Genomic DNA, 20595 nt, shown 5'->3' with positions numbered 1-20595 from the left:
CTTGCACTCGATTTGCTATAGTGGGTGGAAGTTGTATTGTACTTGTATTTGTAAGAACTAAGAAGGATCCATAGTTTTTTGATCAAAAAGAAAAAGGAAAAAGAAGGATCAATAGGCTTGATGATTACTGATTATGTAGATGGGTATTTTTATTGGCTTTCTTAGGCCCAAACAAGGGATCTTTATGGGCTTTTATTACATTGGTACTGTCAGAGTCGGATAAGACTCCGACCGAATTTTCTAACCAAAGTGAGTCTGGTTCGAAAAGACTGCTTCAATGAAGCCAAAACTATCCAATAACTCGAAATTGACTACTCTTTTCTTTTGTCTCTGTTGTTGATTCGCAAAGGCGAAGATTATCCATCTTCTCAGTTACTCCTACTGGAACCAAAAGCTCAGAACCTTAAAACATGGAGTCTCTATCTCTTCCCGTTCTAAATCCTCTGTTAGCTTCTGGTTCTAATCTTTTTAGAAACCAGCACTCGAGGATGACCTCTTCAATGGTATCTTCACTTAAATCCCCCATTGGAGGCACATCGCTCTCCACTGTTCGTCGCTTTGTAAGTTGATTCTCTATTTTGGTTTTATGGCCTTATCTCGTTTTCTCCATTCGATTTTTTTGATTGGAAGCGAAAGTAAAATTTTGACACTCTTTGTTGTTGAATAGGGAGTAGGTGTTGTTAGGATGCAAGCTGTTGATGAAGATATTGATTTGAAGCAAATGAGAGACATAGCTGCTGCTAAAAAGCGTTGGGATGGTTTGGTAACCATCACTTACATCTTAAAATTGGAACATTGGAGTGATTATGGTTCATGTTTTTATTTTCATTGTTATTCAACTGTTCTCACTATTAACAAATTTATTGTTTGCATAGTTAAGGGAAGGAAAAGTGAAGCTTCTTACACCAAGAGAAGCAGGCTATGCTATTTCTCTTTCAAACAAACCTCTCCTTGATGTTCGTCCCTCTAGCGAGCGCAACAAGGTACATTCTTGTTTTTTAAGTTATTAGGCTGCTTGTTTACTTATCCATAGATGATGATTGTCTTGTCTAAATTCACCCTTGAACGTTATTGCATAGAATTTGGTTCATGTATCTCACCTTTGCATGACATGTTAGTAAGTTAGTTCAAACTCTTGGCGACTGTAATGTTATTATGAAATCAAAACTATAGTGTGTTACTGATGTAGTCTTCTCCTTCGATTTTTTTCTTTTCTTTTCTATAAAGGCATGGATTAAAGGCTCCACTTGGGTTCCTATCTTCGACAATGATGACAACCTTGACGCTGGAACTCTTTCCAAAAAAGTCACTAGTTTTGCTATGGGTACTTCTCCACCATTATAAGTTATAACCTGTTGACTATAGTGACATTGGATCAATTCATTATTATTCCCTACTATTATCTATATTTCTATTGTATATCATTGACTAATCCCATCTAGGATAGAGACTAGAACACTTGAATACACGCATTTATTAAATTCTTTTTGGTTCTTGTAAAAAATTTTGGTTTTGATTTCACCATGTTTCCACTTGTACAGGGGGATGGTGGAGTGGAGCACCTACACTATCTTTTAATAGGTATGTCTGCGAGAGTAAGCTGACCTTCTTCTTTGCCTTTTGGCATACTTACTTGCTTCTTGGTTTTCTACTTCGTTTGCAGGCTCTTCTTGTCAAAGGTTGAGGAGAAATTCCCAAAAGACTCAGAGCTGATTGTTGCTTGCCAAAAAGGATTGAGGTACTTGAAATATAGATAGATAATGAGTGACTAACCATGCTTGAAATATGTGGTTACTTTATATTATAATGAGTAAGTGGCTGGTTAGGTTCTCTGCCTATATATTATATATTCATAGAATTGCATGGTGATTTATCCAGGTTTTGGGTTGAAGAAGTATCATTATCAAATGGTCTCGGTTCTTGTGGAATGAAAATTAGTCTTATATTGAAAGTTAGTATGTTGATAGTATAACTGTGAATCACAGGGTTCATATTGTTGGATGATCCTCAAATTTATGCTTGACTCGTAAATATTGTCAGATCCTTAGCTGCTTGCGAGCTACTATATAATGCAGGGTATGAGAATCTGTTCTGGGTACAAGGTGGTTTAGAATCTGCTCAAGACGAGGTTATACGATTGTTTTAAACTTTCGGTTTTGTGCTTTATACTTTTTCAGTTTCGTTTCTGAATTGCAAGATTCTACAACATCGATAACTAATTCATTCATTATGTGATAGCAGGATCTAGTGACAGAAGGTGTCCAACCCTTGAAGCTTGCTGGTATTGGAGGTTTTTCAGAGTTCCTCGGGTAATTCTCTCTTTTGCTACTCAGACTTTCTCATAGCTTGAAAAGTAAAAGTCTCAAAAGACAATGAGGAGAATAATGGATAGGCCTGTATTTATTTATAATGACTGTAAGTCAATAGCCTAGCTCTATCTTGTACATCATTAGCAGCATTTGGTATTATGCTCATACATCTTTTTACTTGCAGTTGGACAGACCAGCAAAGAGCTCAAGCTGCGAAAGAAGGTTGGGGGTACCGTTTGGTATATACTGCTCGTCTGGTGAGTTTTTTTAATCAAAATCTCTTGTAGCTTCTTTCTTTTGTGAATCATGTTCCTCATGACTGCTTCTCTCATGTCATGTTTGTAGTTTGGAGTTGTTCTGGCTGCTGATGCTTTGTTCGTTGGGGCTCAGCAACTAGGCCATTATATTCAGGAGTTAAGAGGCCATTAGGATCTCTCTTTAACCACGCTCCAAGTGGCTATATTTCTCTTCAACAAAAAAAAATTGAAAAGTTTTGGAAGGTAGAGTAGTTGAAATAGATCAAAAATACATCTTTGAATCCTGAAATTCCAATGGCAAACTTACCCTTTGCTTTATACCAAGATCCGTATTATCCAAAGAATAATTTGCTTATATAAAAAAGAAAATTCGTTGACGAAAAAAAAAAGAAAAAAAAAAGAAAAAAAGAAAAGAAAATTCGGCTTAAACTTCTAGTAGACAAAGTTAAATAATCTAGGACAAAAATTGCGACTATTCGAGTTTGGTCCGAAATCGTAAGTAAGAGAGTTTGGTCGGGACGAAAAAAAGAAGAAGAGAGTTTGGTCCGAAAAAAAAGTTAATTAGAGAGTGGAATATTCGACCCGCGGAAAAAAAAATCTTTATCCAATTTAAATGCGTGTCGTTTTACTAGAAATATGAAGCACTTCTTGTTGTTTCATCGTCTGGAAAGTGGAAGCATATTCTCTCTCCCATCAATTATTGAGCCAACCCAACTATGGTTAAATCCAGCACAGTTCCAACTAACCCAGGTTATACCGGTTGATTACACGTGGACGGTGGAGATTTTTCTGACTGCTTCTCTATCGCAATTTGCTATTCCTCTGCTTAAAAACTAGGGTTAGGCTACGATTCTGTTTACACCAAAAAAGCTTTTCGTCATCGCCGTTTGGCTTTCTGAAACAAATCACACCGTTTAAGATTTTCTCTGATTCTGAGATTATGGAGATGGAGCGTGTGCATGAATTCCCTCATACTCACATGGATCGTCGTCCCAGAAAGAGAGCGCGTCTCGGTTGGGATGTGTTGCCTCAGGCAACCAAGGTATAAATTCTCTTCACCTCGTTATTTATGATTCCAATTTGAGTTTTTGTGTTTGATTCCTTTGAAAATTTGATTTTTATTTAAAATTTAGGATCGGTTTAATTTTTGTGTTGATTCTTCTGGATCTGCAGTTTTCTCAATGTTTTTGTTTTTGTCAATTATTCAATTTGAAGAAACCAAATTCTGTATGATTAGGTGAAGTTTGTGATTGAATTAGGTGGTGTTTTAGATCTATTTAAATTTGGTCTGTCCTTGAAATATTTTAGATGTTCAGTGTTGTTAGGTTCAATTTCTGTGGTATGTTTTGTTTTTAGTATTTGTTTGTAGATGGTGAACCAAATTTGATCTGATGCATGATTTGTGAATTTTGAGCTGAGCAAGATTTTGTGTTGGCTGATTCGCCTTTCCCTCTCCAATTCTATAAGTTAAAGATAATCGTGACTTCGTGATTTTTTCTGAAGAACAATAGATAATAGATGCACGTTGAATACAAAAAAAGTTGTTTGGATTTGGATTTACCCTTAAGGTTTTAAGATAGTAAATGACTCTGAACGAGTCGGCGTAGAAGGATAGTGGCAGGTTTTCATCTGTCTGTTATGGTACATGAATATGTGTAGGCTCAGGTAGGAATGTTTTGTGGGCAAGAGATTGGAAATATATCAAGCTTTGCATCTTCCGGAGCTCCTTCAGACAATAGTAGCTCTCTTTGTGTTAAGGGTGTGGCTCGAAATGGTTCTCCCCCATGGCGAGAAGATGATAAGGATGGACATTACATATTTGAACTGGGAGATGACTTAACTCCACGCTGTAATCCCACTTTTCTATTACCAAAAAACTGTTTTGATAAAATCCTGAAGATACCTTTTAAATTTCTCTAGATTTTTTTGTCAATGGCTTTGAACAAACTCTAGGTGTTGTGGTGGACCTTGTGTATATTGTTTTGATTTCAGTATTCTGATTTCTCTATGCTCTTCTTGTTTTGCAGATAAAATTTATAGCAAAATGGGGGAAGGTATGAATTTATGGTTGTTGTACAAGTTATTTTCATAGGTCCGGTGTAGTTATCGTATCTGATTTCCTAAATTTTCCTTGTAGGTACTTTTGGTCAAGTGCTAGAATGTTGGGATAGGGAGAGGAAGGAAATGGTGGCAGTAAAAATTGTCCGTGGTGTGAAGAAATACCGTGAGGCTGCTATGATTGAAATTGAAATGCTGCAACAGCTTGGTAAACATGACAAAGGTGGCAATCGGTAAGTACTGTCTGTTGACTTTTTCTTCATGCATCACTAATCTGATGAAGTCAAGCATAGTTTTCCAAGATTCTTTTTTGCAAAGGTTAAATCATTGTATTCCTTGCAGTTGTGTACAAATTCGGAACTGGTTTGACTATCGTAACCATATCTGTATTGTAAGTATTTAGTCAATTTTGTGATGTCTATGATTTTCCCCGGTTTGGGAAATAGTTGGGGTTGAATTTTGTGGATGAACTTAAAATGGTTGCTACAGGTATTTGAGAAGCTTGGATCGAGTTTATACGATTTTCTTCGGAAAAACAATTATCGCTCCTTTCCCATTGATCTTGTCCGTGAGATTGGCTGGCAACTCTTGGAATGTGTAGCATGTGTGTAGTCTTTGCAGTCTTTTCATTCTACATGCTCGTGCATTTTTATCTGAGTTTTGCTTGTCACTGAGATGGTTACATCATTAGTTTTTGAATTTCAGCTCTTTTCATTTCTTATGGCAATTTTCTTGTCTATTTTTGTTTTGCAGTTATGCATGACTTGCGCATGATTCATACGGACCTTAAACCAGAAAATATTCTGTTAGTCTCCTCAGACTATGTGAAGATTCCCGAGTACAAGGTATATCTCGAATGCAACTGTGTGTGACCTTAATGTGGCCAACTATTTAAGTGCTGAAGGAATTTGGTTGTGTTTCCTGATGCAGGGGTCCCGATTACAAAGGGATGTATGCTATAAAAGAGTGCCTAAATCAAGTGCAATAAAGGTGATTGATTTTGGTAGCACAACTTATGAGCGCCAGGACCAAACCTACATTGTATCAACCAGACATTATAGGGCACCAGAAGTCATTTTAGGTGAGTAGCTCTTGTTATAAAAACTCATTAAAATTTTTAGATATCACAAACTTATGGAGAAACATTGCCTTGTGTGCAGGTCTTGGCTGGAGTTATCCGTGTGATGTTTGGAGCGTTGGATGTATCATAGTGGAGTTGTGCACGGTGTGTGTCTGAAGTAGTTGATTGTTAATGAATGTTTGGGAGTCTTTTATTGAAAGATTTGAGATTTGTAGGGTGAAGCATTGTTCCAAACACATGAAAACCTGGAGCATCTAGCGATGATGGAGCGTGTTCTTGGGCCGTTTCCTCAACAAATGCTGAAGAAAGTGGAGTGAGTTGAATAAAACACACGGTCTGAATTCTGAAGTGATTGTATATATTGTTGGGTGTTTAACTGGATTTATTTTTGGGTTGTTTGGTAAAGCCGGCACTCAGAGAAATATGTGAGAAGAGGTCGTTTGGATTGGCCAGATGGGGCAACCTCAAGAGATAGCCTGAAGGCAGTATTGAAGCTTCCTCGGCTTCAGGTTGGTCAAGTGTTGATATTTTGAGTTTGGGTGGAGTGTTATGGTAGTTTGTAAAATAATGGTGATGCCTGTATTGCAGAATTTAATAATGCAACATGTGGACCACTCAGCCGGGGAGTTAATAAATATGGTGCAAGGACTTCTGCGATTTGATCCGTCAGAGAGAATAACCGCTCGTGAAGCTCTGAGGCATCCGTTTTTCGCAAGGAGAAGATAGCGGGACTTGAATTTGACGAGTGTAAATAGGGATGAAATATGTATGATTTGTAGCAAGTCTTTACCCCACAACCCCACGAATTCTGATATAAATTAACAAATATGCTAAGATCACTCTTTTTTTAACCGTGATAGGCGATTGTTTGTCTATCTTTGTAAACTGGATCGTTTCAATTCAAAAGAGTTTTAGTTTTGGATTCTATCTACAAGTAGAGGTATATGCATAAAGAGAAAGTGCTGCTACAAGTAGAGGTATATGCATAAAGAGAAAATGCTGCTACTCATTACTGAATGATTTCATAACACCAAGCTAAGAGAATGGATTTTATAACGCATTTACATTGGATTATATATTGAAGAAGAAATGGTATAATAAGAGATAAGTTGCAAAGAAAATATGAAAGGCCAAAACTAAAATATAAACTAAAGAAACTCCTCCATTGATGAGCCCATCATAAGAATTAGTGATACAATAACCCAAACCAAATTAACGGGGCGTTTTTTTTTTTCTCTTCTTGGCATTCGTCGGAAAGAAACAGCATGTAGTTTAACCAGCGTAAAGAAAAACTACACGATTTGTAAGAAAATTCTCCAGTTTCACTTGAGTTTCCGTGTTTAGCTATCTTCTCTGGAATTTACCCAGAACTTCTTCCGCCTTGTCCGATTCTGCTTCACCTCTGCGCATTCCTTGTCTGATCCTCGCAGGAAACTCTACTGTCGTAAGTCTGTCTTTTACCAAAATGTCGTTGATTTTCCATACGACTTTCGTTTTATTTTCACGATCTACGCCGATATCGACCATTGAGTCTACGATTTCTCTATTACAATGGATTTAAGAAAACAATTCTGACGAATGGGATTAGATTCTTACAAATATACCTGCAATTGCATTGTTCCACCCTTTCTTTTGTGATTTTTTCAACTACTGTTTAATAAAAGGTTCAGCTCAAATTTGTGAGATCAGAAACTTGTTCATGTGCCAGTTTTCAAAAATCGTGGCTTTTTAGTCCTGAGGGTTTATATGTGAAGCTAAACTATGTTATTCATTGTGAAAGTTTTTTCTAACATAACTTTTGATGTTCACAGAGCAATAGGTTGATGGGTTCTGCAGCCAGACAGCCTCTCTTCTCATTTGGTGTTATTGCTGATGTTCAGTATGCTGATATTTCTGATGGCCGCTCTTTTTTAGGTGTTCCTAGGTATTACAGAAACAGCATCCTTGTCCTTCAAAGAGCTGTTGAAACTTGGAACCAACATGGTAACCTCAAATTTGTTATTAACATGGGTGACATTGTTGATGGCTTTTGTCCCAAAGATCAATCCTTGGCTGCCACTAAGAAACTAGTCCATGAATTCGAGAAATTCAACGGTCCTGTGTATCATATGATTGGTAATCACTGCCTCTACAATCTCCCCCGCGAAGAGTTGCTTCCGTTGCTGAAGATCCCAGGTCGTGATGGCAATGCTTATTATGATTTCTCACCAACCCCGGAGTATAGAGTTGTGGTGTTAGATGGTTATGACATCAGTGCTGTTGGATGGCCTCAGGAACATCCTAATACTATCGCTGCATTGAAAATACTTGAAGAAAAGAACCCAAACACAGACAAAAACAGCCCCGCAGGGCTTGAGGATGTTGCAAGGAGATTTGTGAAGTATAATGGTGGTGTTGGGGAGAAACAGCTGCAATGGCTAGACAGTGTTCTTCAGGATGCATCGAATTCAAACCAGAGAGTTATCGTATGTGGGCATGTGCCTATGAGCCCTGGTGTGGCATCCAAAGCAGCTTTGTTATGGAATTTTGATGAAGTGATGAACATTATACACAAGTATGACTCTGTTAAAGTTTGTTTGTCCGGACATGATCATAAAGGAGGATACTTTGTTGATTCTCATGGGGTTCACCATAGATCCTTGGAAGCTGCCTTGGAGTGTCCCCCAGGTACGTATTCGTTTGGATATATCGATGTATATGATAACAAGCTGTCTCTTGTTGGTACTGATCGGATGCAAAGCACCGATTTTGAGAACTAGAGTTTTCCTGAATGATCAATTATTTGAAATGCAGAGTTTGTAATCACAACCATATTTCTATGTATTTGGTGCTTTGTGAATAAGATGATTATAAGTTTCAGTTGATTGGATTACTAGTTATTTGTATGAACTTCCATATGTTCTTAACAAGGAATCTATATCAGATGGATCTGTTTTGGATTTAGTTGTGCAATAAAGGAAATCTCTAGCTAAATTTATCTCTTTGTAGTGTCTAGCTGAATTTTTAGGTGTACGTCTGTGTTAAGGTGATGAATATAGGTTTTCAAGTCATGTTCCTTCATAGATTTAGTGCAGATTATTTTAAGAAACATAGATAAGATTTGTGTTAATTGTAGTTTAGATGTATTAGTAACAGTTAGACCTTGATTAGCAGAACAATAGATCAAGTTTTCAGCAGAAACTAGATTGTTTTCTGTATACTGGAAGTCTGAAACTGCTCGAGGGTTTTGAAAGAACTCCATTTCGTGGAGGCAAATGATGTTAAGGGAGCTAAATGGAAGGAGAATATTGATTTTCGTTTATGATTAACTGCTTGGACTATGAGATAGTCATCAACTATCAGAGAGAAGACTCTTCCTCCAACAGACATTTTTTTGATGAGAAGCTGAATTGGTGATGTGGGCAGTAGCTCCTGTGTCTGGAAGACTGACTTTGATCTGACACCCTCATAGCAGCCAGAGCATTATGTAGATTTTCAGGCTGGTAGTCATGTTTTAAACCTGTTGTGACACTTGAATGCAGAGTGCCCATATCTACCACATATCTGACTTGTAGGTTTTTGTCCAGATCCAGAACCTGTGCTTGAACCTGATCCAAACTGTTGCTGGAAACCTCTACCACGGGAATCATTATAGCCTCCACGAGTATAGTATGCTTTCTCAATGTGATATGCCATGTGAGGAGTGACTTCAGAGGGAGAATTAGCATAGGCTATTAACTTATAATCAAAGGCTGTGAGTTTATGCACCACATCATCAAAACAAGGACCAGGATAGAGATTTAGATAGTGCTCTATCACAGTTGCCACAGACTCATGTTCCGTGCCTAATCCGTTTAGAACCCCATAAAAATTCTCTTGTACTTGTTCTCTTGATAAAACCTTCTGTCGGAGGAAGAGTCTTCCCTCTGATATCAACAAGGCTTATGAGTTCGATTGCAAAGCAAATACTGTAGCCCGTTTTATGTAGCAATTACTAATTTGATTCCAAATTTAGTAATTCCCTAGGAAGTAAGGAAAGTGTAACTGTCTTGCTGAATCCTTTTGGTGAGTCTACACTTCACAGAAGTTCGGGGTTGAATCGAAGCAGTTGCAATCCTGTTTGTAATATTCACTAATAATTCACAAGTGCGTGATTCAAAAATGCTGCATAAGCCAACATCATAAAGAGAATTTATTGGGAGACTGCTTTAGCTAGCAAACTTAGTGCATACTTGTTCTAGAGATATTTAAACTAGCACATAATTTTTTTTGATGGACCAACAATCAATCTCAGCAAAAGAAACTCAAAACCGGATTTCCTGAATTAGATGTCTTCCTGAATGATCAATTATTAGATTTCCGGATTGGGATCTAAGTAAGTCCAATTGGTATGATGAGGAGTTTTTTTTTTTTTTTTTTTTTTTTTCATTCTTGGGCATTGTTTTTCGTGACTGAACATTATTCGATAGATCAACTATGTTCGTGTCGACTACCGAGTAATGGCGCCCGAAAATTCCCTTAAATTCTTCGCACTAAATGATCGCCGGTTCAAATATTGGCGTCTAGTGGCGTTTATGTATTTAAAGATGGGCATTCTATAAATATGAGACACATGTGTGACACACATTTAGTCGTCCTCCCTTACCAAGATCACATTCTCATTCGGATCATGGCCATCCACACTCTCCTCTTCGTATCACTTCTCATATTCTCACTCATCGAGTCGAGTAGTGGAGGAAAGAAAGATAGACTCTTCACCGATCTCCAAAACTCAATTGAGGTCACCGCTAAACCCGTTAAAGATAGCGGAGGTTTGTGAACCGTCTTACCTTCTTTATAATTCAAAGATTTTGTACCTTATCTATTATCTTTTCAAATCCGCGACTAAAGTGTGTATTCATAAGTAGTGAAGTTGCCCACTAGGCTCTAACTGTAGGTTAAGTATAAAGATATATTACCTATTTTAATACGGAAAAAATAGTTATTTTCGTTTATACATCTCTAGACTCTTTTTTTGGAATATACATGATTTATGATTCATCTCCATACTTGTATTATTATTATTTTTATAAATCTATATACTCAAATTTGCACATGGATGATCTTTAGTTTTAGAGGCTGGAAAAGATATGGTGACAATTACATGGAAGCTAAAGTCGTCGTCAGCCAAGGTCGACACGGATACTGCCTTCAAGACAATCCAAGTCAAGCTTTGTTATGCACCGATCAGCCAAGTTGATAGACCGTGGCGTAAGACTGATAACAAGCTCTTCAAGGACAGAAGTTGCCCTCATGAGATTGTGTCCAAGGCATACGACAAGACCCCCCAATCACTCGATTGGACAATCGGACTTGATATCCCCACTGGAACCTACTTCGTACGTGCCTATGGAATCGATGGAGATGGCCACGAAGTTGCATACGGACAGAGCACGGATGAGGGAAGGACGACAAATCTCTTCAGTGTTCATGCCATAAGTGGTCATCACGTGGGGCTAGACATAGCATCCACATTTTTCAGCGTCTTCTCCGTTGTTTCTCTGTTTGTCTTCTTTGTCATGGAGAAGAGGAAGGCCAAGTTAGAGCAAAGGGAGTGAGTTGGATTAACTATGAGGTCTTTTGTTAAGTCGAATAAAAAAGCGTTTACGTCATAATTGTTCGTGTTTGTCGTTGTGAAGAAAATATATCCTTTCACTTTCCCAAAATCAATGTTAAAATGCAATAATCCTCCATATACATCTCATATAAACTAAATCTTACTTATAGAAAACCTTTTCACATAAACAAAAAGTGAAAAGATATGATATTCAAAACAGTACTAAGTTCTCCTACGTTTTGTCACACTTTAATATTTACATATATCTAGATAAATAAAATTTTATCATCTTTTGAACAATAACTAAAAAATGTATTTCAATTTATCGTAAATTTTCTCATCTTGGAGAGATTCCACTGATTTGTGGTCATCTGATCTCTCAGTCACAAGTCTTTTATTGACTGAAAGTTTGACCTTACTTAATCTTTGTAGAACCAAGCCGTATACTCACAGAGTCTGCTTAAAACTATTTCAAATTTCACTAAACAAATACAAATACTAATAGCTAAGTGATTTGCCTAATCTAAAGAAAATAATAAAATCAAACATATAACCATCATTTTTTTTTCGAGCTTAGTCTTCAACACCATATCTCCTATTTATGTTTTTAAAATTTTCTCATACATTATTTTGCTAGCTAGATTATATTAATTTTCTTTTTGAGGTTAATATTATTAATTTTAATTGTTACTTTCTTACAAATTTACCTGAAATTTCAGTGCATTGCCAAACAGTAAACACCAATAAAAGCTGCAAAACACCCAAAAAAAAGAAAAAAGCCCGCCTATTCCCGGAGAAAAGAGAAAATCTGAAAATTGAAATTGACAACTTTTTCTCGGCCTTGGTGTTGTTCCCAAATCCAGAGACACACCATGAGCACTCCCATGGAGATTGCCGAGCAAAAACCTATGGTGGAGGACCCGATTCCTCTTCCAAACGCTTCCATGGAGGTCTCTTACCAAAACCCCATTGAAGCAGCGACTATTCCAGTGCAAATAGCCGTCGCTGAGCCAGTCGCTACACCCAATCCTCCTCCTTGCCTCCACGAGAACAAATTCCTCGTATCTGGTACTTCAATTCTCCTTCCTTTCGATTCTGGATTTCAATTATAGAGCTTCTCTTTATGATTTCCATTTTCTGTGGTTTCTAGTGGAGGTCTGCTTAAAGCCTTCAAGCACGGCTCGTCTAGAGGATGTCCAGAGAGCTGTAGAACGGTTTGTATCACATTTTCTCATCTATTATAGTGGAGCTCTGCTTAAATTAACTCTGTGTTTGTTTTCTTTTTGATAATGGGATAGTTTTGTATTTTGCTCTAGGATGCTGGAAAATAGGAGCATGAGCTATGCAGATGGACTGGTTTTGATTCCTGCAGACGACTTGTTCCTAGTTGATAATGTGCAAAGGATATGCATTTGTGATACAGGTATTATAATATTAAACCTTATCAATTTCACCAAACTTTTCCTTTTGTAATCAGTGTTTAGGTTTCATGCTAGCATACTTGTGGGTTTGATGTTACTGATATCTTCTTTGCTTCTGTATATAGAGGAATGGGTGAAAAATAATGATGTTCTCTTGTTCTGGCAAGTGAAGCCAGTTGTGCACACCTTTCAGGTAAATGCAAATCTTATTAAGTTAAAATAGCCAGTCAGCCTTGTTTTCTCTAGGTGTACGTGACTTGTTTGTAATTCACATCCAGCTCATTGAAGAAGGACCATGTGAGGACTTGTGTGCAGATGGACAACCTGCTAGCTTTAACGAATGGATTCTACCCGCAAAGGAGTTTGATGGCTTATGGGAAAGGTCTGTCTGGAATTACTATCTTGACGTGGTTATAAAGCAGTAATGACTCTTGACACAATTTGTTCTGTGGTCTGGATCTTTTTGTTTGTGTAGCCTAATATATGAATCTGGACTTAAGCAAAGGTTACTACGTTATGCTGCGAGTGCATTGCTGTTCACCCAGAAGGGTGTTAACCCAAATCTCGTTTCATGGAACAGGTGAGGAAAGTTGGCATAAATCCAGTATATACTGTTCTTCTCCTAACTTACCTAGCAATTCTTATATATGTCTCCTTCTATTCTACAGCATGAGATTGTTATTAAAAACTTCAGATAACTGAGTTGCTTATGAGCTAAATTTGTTTCCTGCCCTTTTGTTTGTTCTTTGGTGTCTAAGTCTGATATTTTCTTTTCTTGTGCCTGATTTCAACTAATTAGCCTTCATGATTTGTTGAATCTTTCTGCAGGATTATTCTTTTGCACGGACCACCAGGGACTGGCAAAACATCCCTTTGCAAAGCGTTGGCTCAAAAGCTTTCAATCCGGTGCAACTCCAGGTCCTCTTCTGGACAAAATGTTATTCTGTCAGATTAATCTATACTGACTGTATTATCTCGATCATCTTTCTATTTTGATTTTGATTTATGTTTCCTTCATCAGATATCCACATTGCCAATTGATTGAAGTCAATGCTCACTCTCTATTTAGTAAATGGTTCTCTGAAAGTGGCAAGCTGGTATGATATACACTTTTCCTTTCTTTAACTCTTCTCTTAAGTTATCCCTTTAGCATGCATTTTAATGCGGTAGATTTGCCAACAAGCTGACTTTGTACTCATGTATTATTGGACTTCAACCAGATTTGTGGCTACCTTGTAGTTGTTGGTTCAACTAACGTAAAGAAGTAACAACTTATAACTGCCACTTTATCTTCCAAGGAAAAATAGCTAATCTACTTTATTTATTGATCAGTTGATTACAGCCAGTGAAATTTTCAATACTCATTCTACTTTATTCGCTGATCACAGTCCGTTAATTTCTGGGATTTCATAGTAGGCTGATTGGGAATCCATTTCGTGTCTAGTAGTGATAGCACAAACTTCACCAATAGTTGTGAAGTGATCGGACCTATCTTAGAAGAAAAGCTTTATTGGAATTTTCTGTTATTCTCAACATTTCTACTAATTCCACAATATAGGTTGCCAAGCTTTTCCAAAAAATCCAAGAGATGGTGGAGGAAGATGGAAATCTGGTATTTGTTTTGATCGGTGAGTTATGATTTTTTCATAACTTTTTATATTTGCATGCTTATTTCTTGTGTAGGCCTGAGATTGTTTTGCCTGCAGATGAAGTAGAAAGTCTTGCTGCTGCTCGAAAAGCTGCATTGTCTGGCTCAGAACCGTCAGATTCTATCCGGGTAGACCAACTAGCTTCTAAATTTCGTATACACCTAGAATTTGTGAAAAGATCAATTCTTAACCCTTGAAAACCAAATCCCCCTATTCATATGTTGCAGGTTGTGAATGCACTACTCACCCAAATGGACAAATTGAAATCAGCACCGAATGTGATAATCCTTACAACATCAAACATAACTACTGCTATTGGTAGCCTATTTTGATCCTGTCCTCAGCCTCATGACTTTTTCTCTAATATAATAGATCTTTGTTCTTCCGCATAATATTCACGTTTTGTGAGATGTCACAGATCAAGATATTTGTTGCAGATGTTGCTTTCGTGGATCGAGCTGACATAAAAGCTTATGTTGGCCCTCCAACTCTTCATGTTCGTTATGAAATATTAAGGTCTTGTGTTGAGGAATTAATAAGTAAAGGGATCATATCAAGTTTCCAGGTACTATATAAGAGCATATCATATAGGTTTCGAATTCCATATTTTCCTGTTAATACCACTGAAGGAGGAGCAATTATATCTTATAAGCTCCATAAATCTTGGTATAGGGCTGTGATGGACTCTCTATTCCAAGCTTTTCAAGTTTGAAAGAAAAGTTAAGTGAAAGTGAGGTTCATGATACAAATACAGTTCCTTGGTTCTGCAAACAGTTGATAGAAGCTGCAAAAGGGTGCGAGGTTAGTCTTTGGGAATACTTTTATACTGATTGTAGAGCAGTGAGTCAGTGAAAATAAAACTGAGAATACTCTTAAAAAAAGCAAGTATGAATTGGGATCAACTTCTTGATGTACAGGGTTTAAGTGGGAGATCATTGAGGAAGCTTCCGTTTTTAGCGCACGCAGCACTTGCAGATCCATATAGCCATGATCCAAGTAATTTCTTGTGTACAATGATAGAAACAGCTAAGAGAGAGAAGTCTGAACAACCTGAATGACCATTTTTGTGAGGTCATAAACAAATAACAATGAAGTTGTGTTGTTCAGAAAAATGTTATGCTAATTGTTGATTAAACATCACTTCATCATCTACAGCTATGATGAAGGGGAAAATGCTCATTTTATTATTTTGTGATAAAGAAACGCAGATCACGGGTTGAGTATTAAACATGGGCTTCAGATGCCCAATGGGTTATTACCATCTTTAACATCTCTAAATTGTTGACAATAAACGAATCGATGATAAATTGATAATGAACAATTGTCAGCAACCAAGTCATCTGATCTGTTTTTTTTTTATTTTTGTTTTTGTCATCTGAAAATCTAAAGGCTAAGAAAAAACGAGGCATGAAAATAAATAATAAACAAAGAAAGATGAAAAGGAAGAGACAAGACAGAAGACAAGACAGAAGTGAGTAGATTCGAACAAGAAACTTAAGGCTGACATTAAACCTTACATAATAAGACTTGGATCCCCAAAAGTCCCAAAATGGAGAAGAAGAAGAAGAGAGATGAGGAAGAAACGAGAGGCTAAAGATGAAAATGAAGAAGAAGAAGAGGAGAAGAAGAAGAGACTAGAGTTGATGAAGGCAGCTGCGCAGGCTTGGCTCAGCCACTCCCAAACCTCAAAACATACTGTTTTAGAGTTCGATGCGCAGAGAAAGCATGCTTTTGTCAAAGGGAAGGCATCACGTTTCAAAACGGAAGCCTTGTCCGCAAAGCATCATCCGTCGTTTTTGGATTGGGAATTCGGACAGTCGCTGTGGGATCCCTACGAGATTCTTTCGGTCTCTAAGAAACTGGAACGCGAACTCACTTTAGAAGAACAAACCTTCTCTTCTTCAGATAATGATGGCCTCAAGAAGATGAAGAAGAAGAAAACTAGAGACAGCAGAAACAGCCTTAGGAGTTTGTTCACTCGTTCGTCTTCAAAGAGATTCTAACAAACTCATCATGTTACTACTTCAAACTTGTAAATTTTTCTCAAAAAGTGAAATCAATTATGAATGTCTTTTATTGGTCTATTCAAAAACTTTTATTGGTTTTTGAATGGTTTCTATGGATAGAATAACAAAGTTTTGTCAGTTGTAAACAGTTTAATGAAGCCGACCACCATGACTAATTGCAACTGCCATGCCGATGATTCGACCACGTGAAAATGTCACCTGATTGAGAGAGATGAGAGGGTAAATGTGAATTAAAACAGTACGTTGTTTCAAGGAAAGCTCTTCTCACAAACTCACATTAAGCCAAATACAGCTGAGAAATGGAGACCAAAAAGGCCTAAAGTGATGAAATCAATAAAAAAGACTCAACCATTCATTTGACCCGAGGAGCAGAACGACATAAACTAAACTGAAATAAGAAAGAAACCATCCATGTCTTAGATAGAGTTAACATAGTAACATCATCCCAACACAAAGCAAAGGAACAGACCATGTGACGCAGCACGAAACCAAACTAAGAGATCAGGTTTTATTTATAAAACATAATTATTCCTGATAGATAAGAGAGATAGAGAAGAGTTGCCAGAAACCAAAGAGCTCATCAAGCCTCCTTCTCCCCTGTGAGGAGATCCATTACCACGCCTTTGATGCTTCCATTGTTCTTCTTCAGCAGTCTCTTGTTCGTCACATCATCACAGAAGCCCTGCAAAATCACAATATTTTCAACATTCCAATCTGCAAAGTAAGATTTAATAAATTCACCAAGTGCAGACACACTTACCATCTCCTGAAGCTCCTCTAGGATTGGATCCCACTCGCTAACTCCACAAAGAGCATCAACAGACTGCTCCAGGTTGTACTCGTTATCCCTCAAGATCTCCTTGTTCAAATCTATCTCCTTGAAACCCATTTCCTCGAGCTCCTTGAGCATGGTTATCTCCACGTCATTCTTTTCTATATCCTCCTGAAGAGGAACTGGCACGTCTTTTGTAGTAGATGAAGAACCACCAGACAAGACCTCAACAGCAGGCATGCTTGGGAAGTCGACCATGTTAAATGAAGAAGATGAAGATGAAGGAGAATGACCGTGAGGGATAGCAGGATGAGCTTCACCAACCAAAAGGTTTTCTTTTTCCACGGCCTGTGTTTCACCAACTTCGCCCTCTAGATCAGTACCTTTCACGGTCCCAGGATTGACACTGGAGCTGCCAGGTTGAGCTGACTCATAATTCATAATCCCTAGAAATTCGCTTGGAAAATTCTCATCAAGGGAGGGGGAGGCATTAAGGTTCAGTCCATGAAACTCATTCACAACAGAATTCTTCAGAGATGCATCAACCTAACCATGCAAAAAGAAAAAATGTATCAAACACATATGATAGAAAGAGACAAAGAATTAAAGGACAGAAGCTGCACAAATCTAGTAAGTACATGTATCAACACCCAAACACGTTGCCCAAACTTAGCACCGTCAGAGGTAGCCATCCTCCAATAAGAAATGTATCGACCAGGTAACTCTGGTGCAACAAAATCAACTTTGACGTCAAGTTCACTATAGATAGGCACACCCTCCTTTGGAATCTGCCATGTGTAAAGAGAGAAAAAAACAGTTAGTATTATATAATCAAGCAGCTATAGTCACTTCGTGAAGAAAACAACCTAACTCAAGCCATCGAGTGTAAATTCAAACAACATAATTGCTCTGTTAGTGGTAAGAATCGAGCTAAAAGAGTGAAAACTAAGGAAATTGTTTCTAACCTGTAAATCAACTGACAAGGAGTTGCAGAACCTGTCCCCACCGATCCAGACAATCTGTGTGCCCTGTGGCCACACCAGCGAACCACTGTTCCTCATTTTCCAAATCTTAGTAAATGGGGCGGATGGAGCAACAACGGTTCCATCAATTACATTCACATCAAGGACAAACCGACTGTCTAGTTTAGGGCGAGTACACCTGAGAGGTGCACCTCCATTGGTTGCTCGTGGCACAGGGTGGCTCAACCAAGGATTAGGAAACTATACCAAAAAAAAAAGGGTAAGAATTCCTCATAGCTATCAGAGAAGACACATAGAATAAACAAGAAGAAAAGTAATTATAAACTTAGAAGAAGAGCAATACTTGGGTAAACGGTCCTCTAAAAGGATGCAGATGTTGAACGGATACAGGCTTATCCATTCTTGTGTAATCCCCCTCGTTACCCATCACCGAATAGCAGATGGTGCACAGATCATAGTCTTCTTTACTGCACAATATTCACAAGCGAAACATATAAGCACAATAAGTTCTAGCATGTTTATAGTTTCTAAAGTAGTAAGTAGAAGGCATCCTTACACTTTCGACTTAAATCTAGGCCCAGTAATTGGAAGAACTCCACATCCGTCACAACGGATGCCCTTATGGAATACACCCAATGAAGTCCAGTAATCACCATTGGTGCTCTTTTTGGAATGACAAACACGACGAGGATGCTTGTTGAGGTTAACTGGATTTGGACAGGAGTAATTCATGGTACTGCCACTAAAGGGACACTCGTTGAAATTAGCACCCAGTCCAGACGAGTTTGGTACATGACCAGAAGTCTTTGAATGAGCGCCAGTGGGTTCATTCAGATTAACAGGTTTCCTTCCGGTCTGGGTCCTCTCAGAGATATCCTTCTTTCCACCAGCGGAAGGAACATCCCTGCTCAGGGAAGCACCTGAAGAACCAGGCTTGGTAACAGGTGAGCAAGGACTACTTTCCTGAGGAATTGAGAGCTGCCCTAGCTTGGAAATGCAATCAAGCATCTCACCAACTACAGGACTAGAAGTTGAGGCCTTGGATGCAAGGTCCATGTACACCTTTGATATGGTATCACGCATCGGGTTAGGTACAGCCATCAGAACATCATTTATACCCTTCTGGATTTTGGAAACCGGGTTAGGCATACCCGCAGGTGTGGAACTCCCACTACTCTCTGGAGCAGCAGAGTTAGTGGACACGCCAGCGTTCACATTGATCTTTAAGAACTTAAGACGCTGATTAGTAACATCAAAGAGATCGTTGTCATCAACAAGGGCAACCACATCCCCATCCTCATCAGAGTAAGTCAGACTCAATTCAGCATCCGCAGAGAGGTTAAAGAGAGCAGCGATCTTTTCCTTAAGACCAGCCATTTCAAGATCAAGCTGTCCATTAGCTTTAACAGGCACCCTGAAACGCCTAAGCACACCTCCATAGCTCACCTACATAATCACAAACAAAATTAGTATCACTTCAATGAAAAAAATGAAAAAAAATTGTCGAAGAAATAGATTACGATTCTAATTACGATAACTTATAGTTTTAATCATTGTTCGGGTATAAGATTCAAGCAGATACTGCTAAGTATGTCTGGAAAATTTTCGAATTACACTTAAGATTATAATACAGAGACAGAGAGAGAGAGAGTCGATCCATAGCGAAATTCAAAAGGAAAGGACCGATTACAAGCAACAAAATCAACAGAAACGAGACGATCGCCACGAAAACCCAGAATCACCGACAATTACTGTGAGAAAACTGACGATTCGCAAATAAAGAAAGGAAGGTTGTATCTCTAACCTTGACGACGAGTGCGTTAGCAGTAGACTCCATCGGTAACGGAGATCAGATCAGCTGGAGAGAATTAAAAGGCAAGCGAGAAGAAACCCTAATTGAAGAAAAAGAGTATCTAGCGAGAAAAAGAGAGAATCGGGGAGAGATTTATCTTAGAAGAAGCGTACCCGTAATCCGCTTTTCTCGTAAACAACCAAGAATTTAGACGGTCGCGTTTTATACTATATATCATTACACAGAATATTTATTAAAATAATTAATTTAATGGGCCCTTTTGTTTATTTAATTAATTTCTGACTTAGCCAACAAGATTTTGACTTTTTTGGTTACTACTGGCTTATCCAGAAAGACAAATCAAACTAACATCCCTAAGTTAAAGCCAAAAATATCAAGAGATACGAGTACATATAACTAGATATTTTATTTTTCATACTAACATTTTGAAAATTGACCAATTCGAGTTCTTATAAAATACTACATCTTTTATGTTTTCTCCAATAAAATGATCAGATACTATTTTATTTTATTAAAACTTCAACTCTTATGCCGACCACAAAAAATAAAAAAACATTTTAAACTCTAATTTATGAAGTTTGAGAAACAAACACCACCAATTCCAAAATCCAAACTCTTAAAACTCTTATGTTTGCTACCTAACCTCATAT

General features: G+C 37.9%; 7 protein-coding genes across 20 annotated transcripts; 6 read left to right on the top strand and 1 right to left on the bottom strand.

Moving 5' to 3' along the window:
• Positions 1 to 225: 225 nt before the first annotated feature.
• AT4G24750 (Rhodanese/Cell cycle control phosphatase superfamily protein) lies at positions 226 to 3202 on the top strand. Its single transcript, NM_118608.5, has 10 exons — positions 226 to 560; positions 668 to 763; positions 876 to 983; positions 1228 to 1324; positions 1542 to 1581; positions 1664 to 1738; positions 2041 to 2128; positions 2242 to 2309; positions 2494 to 2566; positions 2655 to 3202. The coding sequence occupies exons 1-10, from the start codon at positions 411 to 413 to the stop codon at positions 2736 to 2738; spliced, it is 879 nt and encodes a 292-aa protein (NP_194206.2). The 5' UTR covers positions 226 to 410; the 3' UTR covers positions 2739 to 3202.
• A 91-nt stretch (positions 3203 to 3293) lies between these two features.
• Positions 3294 to 6671, top strand: FC2 (LAMMER-type protein kinase AFC2). Of its 10 annotated transcripts, NM_118607.3 has the most exons (12): positions 3294 to 3608; positions 4226 to 4415; positions 4594 to 4620; positions 4704 to 4857; positions 4967 to 5015; positions 5114 to 5228; positions 5378 to 5469; positions 5555 to 5705; positions 5785 to 5849; positions 5921 to 6018; positions 6112 to 6214; positions 6294 to 6671. In NM_118607.3, the coding sequence occupies exons 1-12, from the start codon at positions 3507 to 3509 to the stop codon at positions 6429 to 6431; spliced, it is 1284 nt and encodes a 427-aa protein (NP_194205.1). In that variant the 5' UTR covers positions 3294 to 3506; the 3' UTR covers positions 6432 to 6671. The 10 variants fall into 10 exon arrangements, with proteins under 10 accessions (NP_194205.1, NP_974610.1, NP_001329107.1 ...); NM_202881.2 differs by lacking the exon at positions 4226 to 4415; NM_001341699.1 differs by having other exon boundaries at positions 3328 to 3608; positions 5921 to 6214; positions 6294 to 6633.
• Positions 6672 to 6853: 182 nt separating this feature from the next.
• On the top strand, positions 6854 to 8639 carry AT4G24730 (manganese-dependent ADP-ribose/CDP-alcohol diphosphatase-like protein). Of its 2 annotated transcripts, NM_001125573.2 has the most exons (2): positions 6854 to 7149; positions 7517 to 8632. In NM_001125573.2, exon 2 carries the CDS (start codon positions 7529 to 7531, stop codon positions 8462 to 8464), a length of 936 nt encoding a protein of 311 aa, NP_001119045.1. In that variant the 5' UTR covers positions 6854 to 7149; positions 7517 to 7528; the 3' UTR covers positions 8465 to 8632. The 2 variants fall into 2 exon arrangements, with proteins under 2 accessions (NP_001119045.1, NP_974609.1); NM_202880.2 differs by having other exon boundaries at positions 7031 to 8639.
• A 1523-nt stretch (positions 8640 to 10162) lies between these two features.
• On the top strand, positions 10163 to 11882 carry AT4G24715 (high-affinity nitrate transporter-like protein). Its single transcript, NM_001203897.1, has 2 exons — positions 10163 to 10495; positions 10794 to 11882. Exons 1-2 carry the CDS (start codon positions 10288 to 10290, stop codon positions 11279 to 11281), a joined length of 696 nt encoding a protein of 231 aa, NP_001190826.1. The 5' UTR covers positions 10163 to 10287; the 3' UTR covers positions 11282 to 11882.
• Positions 11883 to 12025: 143 nt separating this feature from the next.
• AT4G24710 (pachytene checkpoint-like protein) lies at positions 12026 to 15613 on the top strand (the record flags this gene model as incomplete). Of its 4 annotated transcripts, none has more annotated exons than NM_118604.5 (14): positions 12026 to 12348; positions 12431 to 12494; positions 12597 to 12703; positions 12827 to 12894; positions 12980 to 13083; positions 13177 to 13281; positions 13530 to 13619; positions 13723 to 13798; positions 14260 to 14329; positions 14408 to 14478; positions 14578 to 14668; positions 14788 to 14915; positions 15023 to 15151; positions 15268 to 15613. In NM_118604.5, the coding sequence occupies 14 exons, from the start codon at positions 12153 to 12155 to the stop codon at positions 15406 to 15408; spliced, it is 1440 nt and encodes a 479-aa protein (NP_194202.4). The 4 variants fall into 4 exon arrangements, with proteins under 4 accessions (NP_194202.4, NP_001328224.1, NP_001328225.1 ...); NM_001341695.1 differs by having other exon boundaries at positions 12189 to 12348; positions 15268 to 15408; NM_001341696.1 differs by having other exon boundaries at positions 14578 to 14915.
• A 194-nt stretch (positions 15614 to 15807) lies between these two features.
• On the top strand, positions 15808 to 16590 carry AT4G24700 (uncharacterized protein). Its single transcript, NM_118603.4, has one exon. It carries the CDS (start codon positions 15922 to 15924, stop codon positions 16351 to 16353), a length of 432 nt encoding a protein of 143 aa, NP_194201.1. The 5' UTR covers positions 15808 to 15921; the 3' UTR covers positions 16354 to 16590.
• NBR1 (ubiquitin-associated (UBA)/TS-N domain-containing protein / octicosapeptide/Phox/Bemp1 (PB1) domain-containing protein) lies at positions 16490 to 20128 on the bottom strand. The gene is made up of 7 exons (NM_118602.4): positions 19937 to 20128; positions 18689 to 19578; positions 18476 to 18599; positions 18115 to 18372; positions 17788 to 17937; positions 17138 to 17695; positions 16490 to 17059 (listed from the first exon to the last, which is right to left on the bottom strand). The coding sequence occupies exons 1-7, from the start codon at positions 19967 to 19969 to the stop codon at positions 16958 to 16960; spliced, it is 2115 nt and encodes a 704-aa protein (NP_194200.1). The 5' UTR covers positions 19970 to 20128; the 3' UTR covers positions 16490 to 16957.
• Positions 20129 to 20595: the final 467 nt, after the last annotated feature.

Source organism: Arabidopsis thaliana, chromosome 4, assembly GCF_000001735.4.
Source record: "Arabidopsis thaliana chromosome 4, partial sequence".
Taxonomy (NCBI): Eukaryota; Viridiplantae; Streptophyta; class Magnoliopsida; order Brassicales; family Brassicaceae; genus Arabidopsis; species Arabidopsis thaliana.
Note: the sequence above shows the minus strand (reverse complement) of the source record. Positions and strands in the feature narration are given on the sequence as shown.

Excerpts from the sequence above, each read along its gene's own strand:
- AT4G24700 (NM_118603.4), top strand. The coding sequence starts at position 15,922 with ATGAGGAAGAAACGAGAGGCTAAAGATGAAAATGAAGAAGAAGAAGAG.
- AT4G24715 (NM_001203897.1), top strand. The coding sequence starts at position 10,288 with ATGAGACACATGTGTGACACACATTTAGTCGTCCTCCCTTACCAAGAT. Across the intron at positions 10,496-10,793 it reads ACCCGTTAAAGATAGCGGAG|TTTTAGAGGCTGGAAAAGAT; the intron begins GTTTGTGAACCG and ends GATGATCTTTAG.
- FC2 (NM_118607.3), top strand. The coding sequence starts at position 3,507 with ATGGAGATGGAGCGTGTGCATGAATTCCCTCATACTCACATGGATCGT. Across the intron at positions 6,019-6,111 it reads CAAATGCTGAAGAAAGTGGA|CCGGCACTCAGAGAAATATG; the intron begins GTGAGTTGAATA and ends TGTTTGGTAAAG. Across the intron at positions 6,215-6,293 it reads TGAAGCTTCCTCGGCTTCAG|AATTTAATAATGCAACATGT; the intron begins GTTGGTCAAGTG and ends CCTGTATTGCAG.
- NBR1 (NM_118602.4), bottom strand. The coding sequence starts at position 19,969 with ATGGAGTCTACTGCTAACGCACTCGTCGTCAAG. Across the intron at positions 19,579-19,936 it reads CTAACGCACTCGTCGTCAAG|GTGAGCTATGGAGGTGTGCT; the intron begins GTTAGAGATACA and ends GTGATTATGTAG. Across the intron at positions 18,600-18,688 it reads CCTAGATTTAAGTCGAAAGT|TAAAGAAGACTATGATCTGT; the intron begins GTAAGGATGCCT and ends AATATTGTGCAG.
- AT4G24750 (NM_118608.5), top strand. The coding sequence starts at position 411 with ATGGAGTCTCTATCTCTTCCCGTTCTAAATCCTCTGTTAGCTTCTGGT. Across the intron at positions 1,325-1,541 it reads AGTCACTAGTTTTGCTATGG|GGGGATGGTGGAGTGGAGCA; the intron begins GTACTTCTCCAC and ends CCACTTGTACAG. Across the intron at positions 2,567-2,654 it reads TGGTATATACTGCTCGTCTG|TTTGGAGTTGTTCTGGCTGC; the intron begins GTGAGTTTTTTT and ends TCATGTTTGTAG.
- AT4G24730 (NM_202880.2), top strand. The coding sequence starts at position 7,529 with ATGGGTTCTGCAGCCAGACAGCCTCTCTTCTCATTTGGTGTTATTGCT.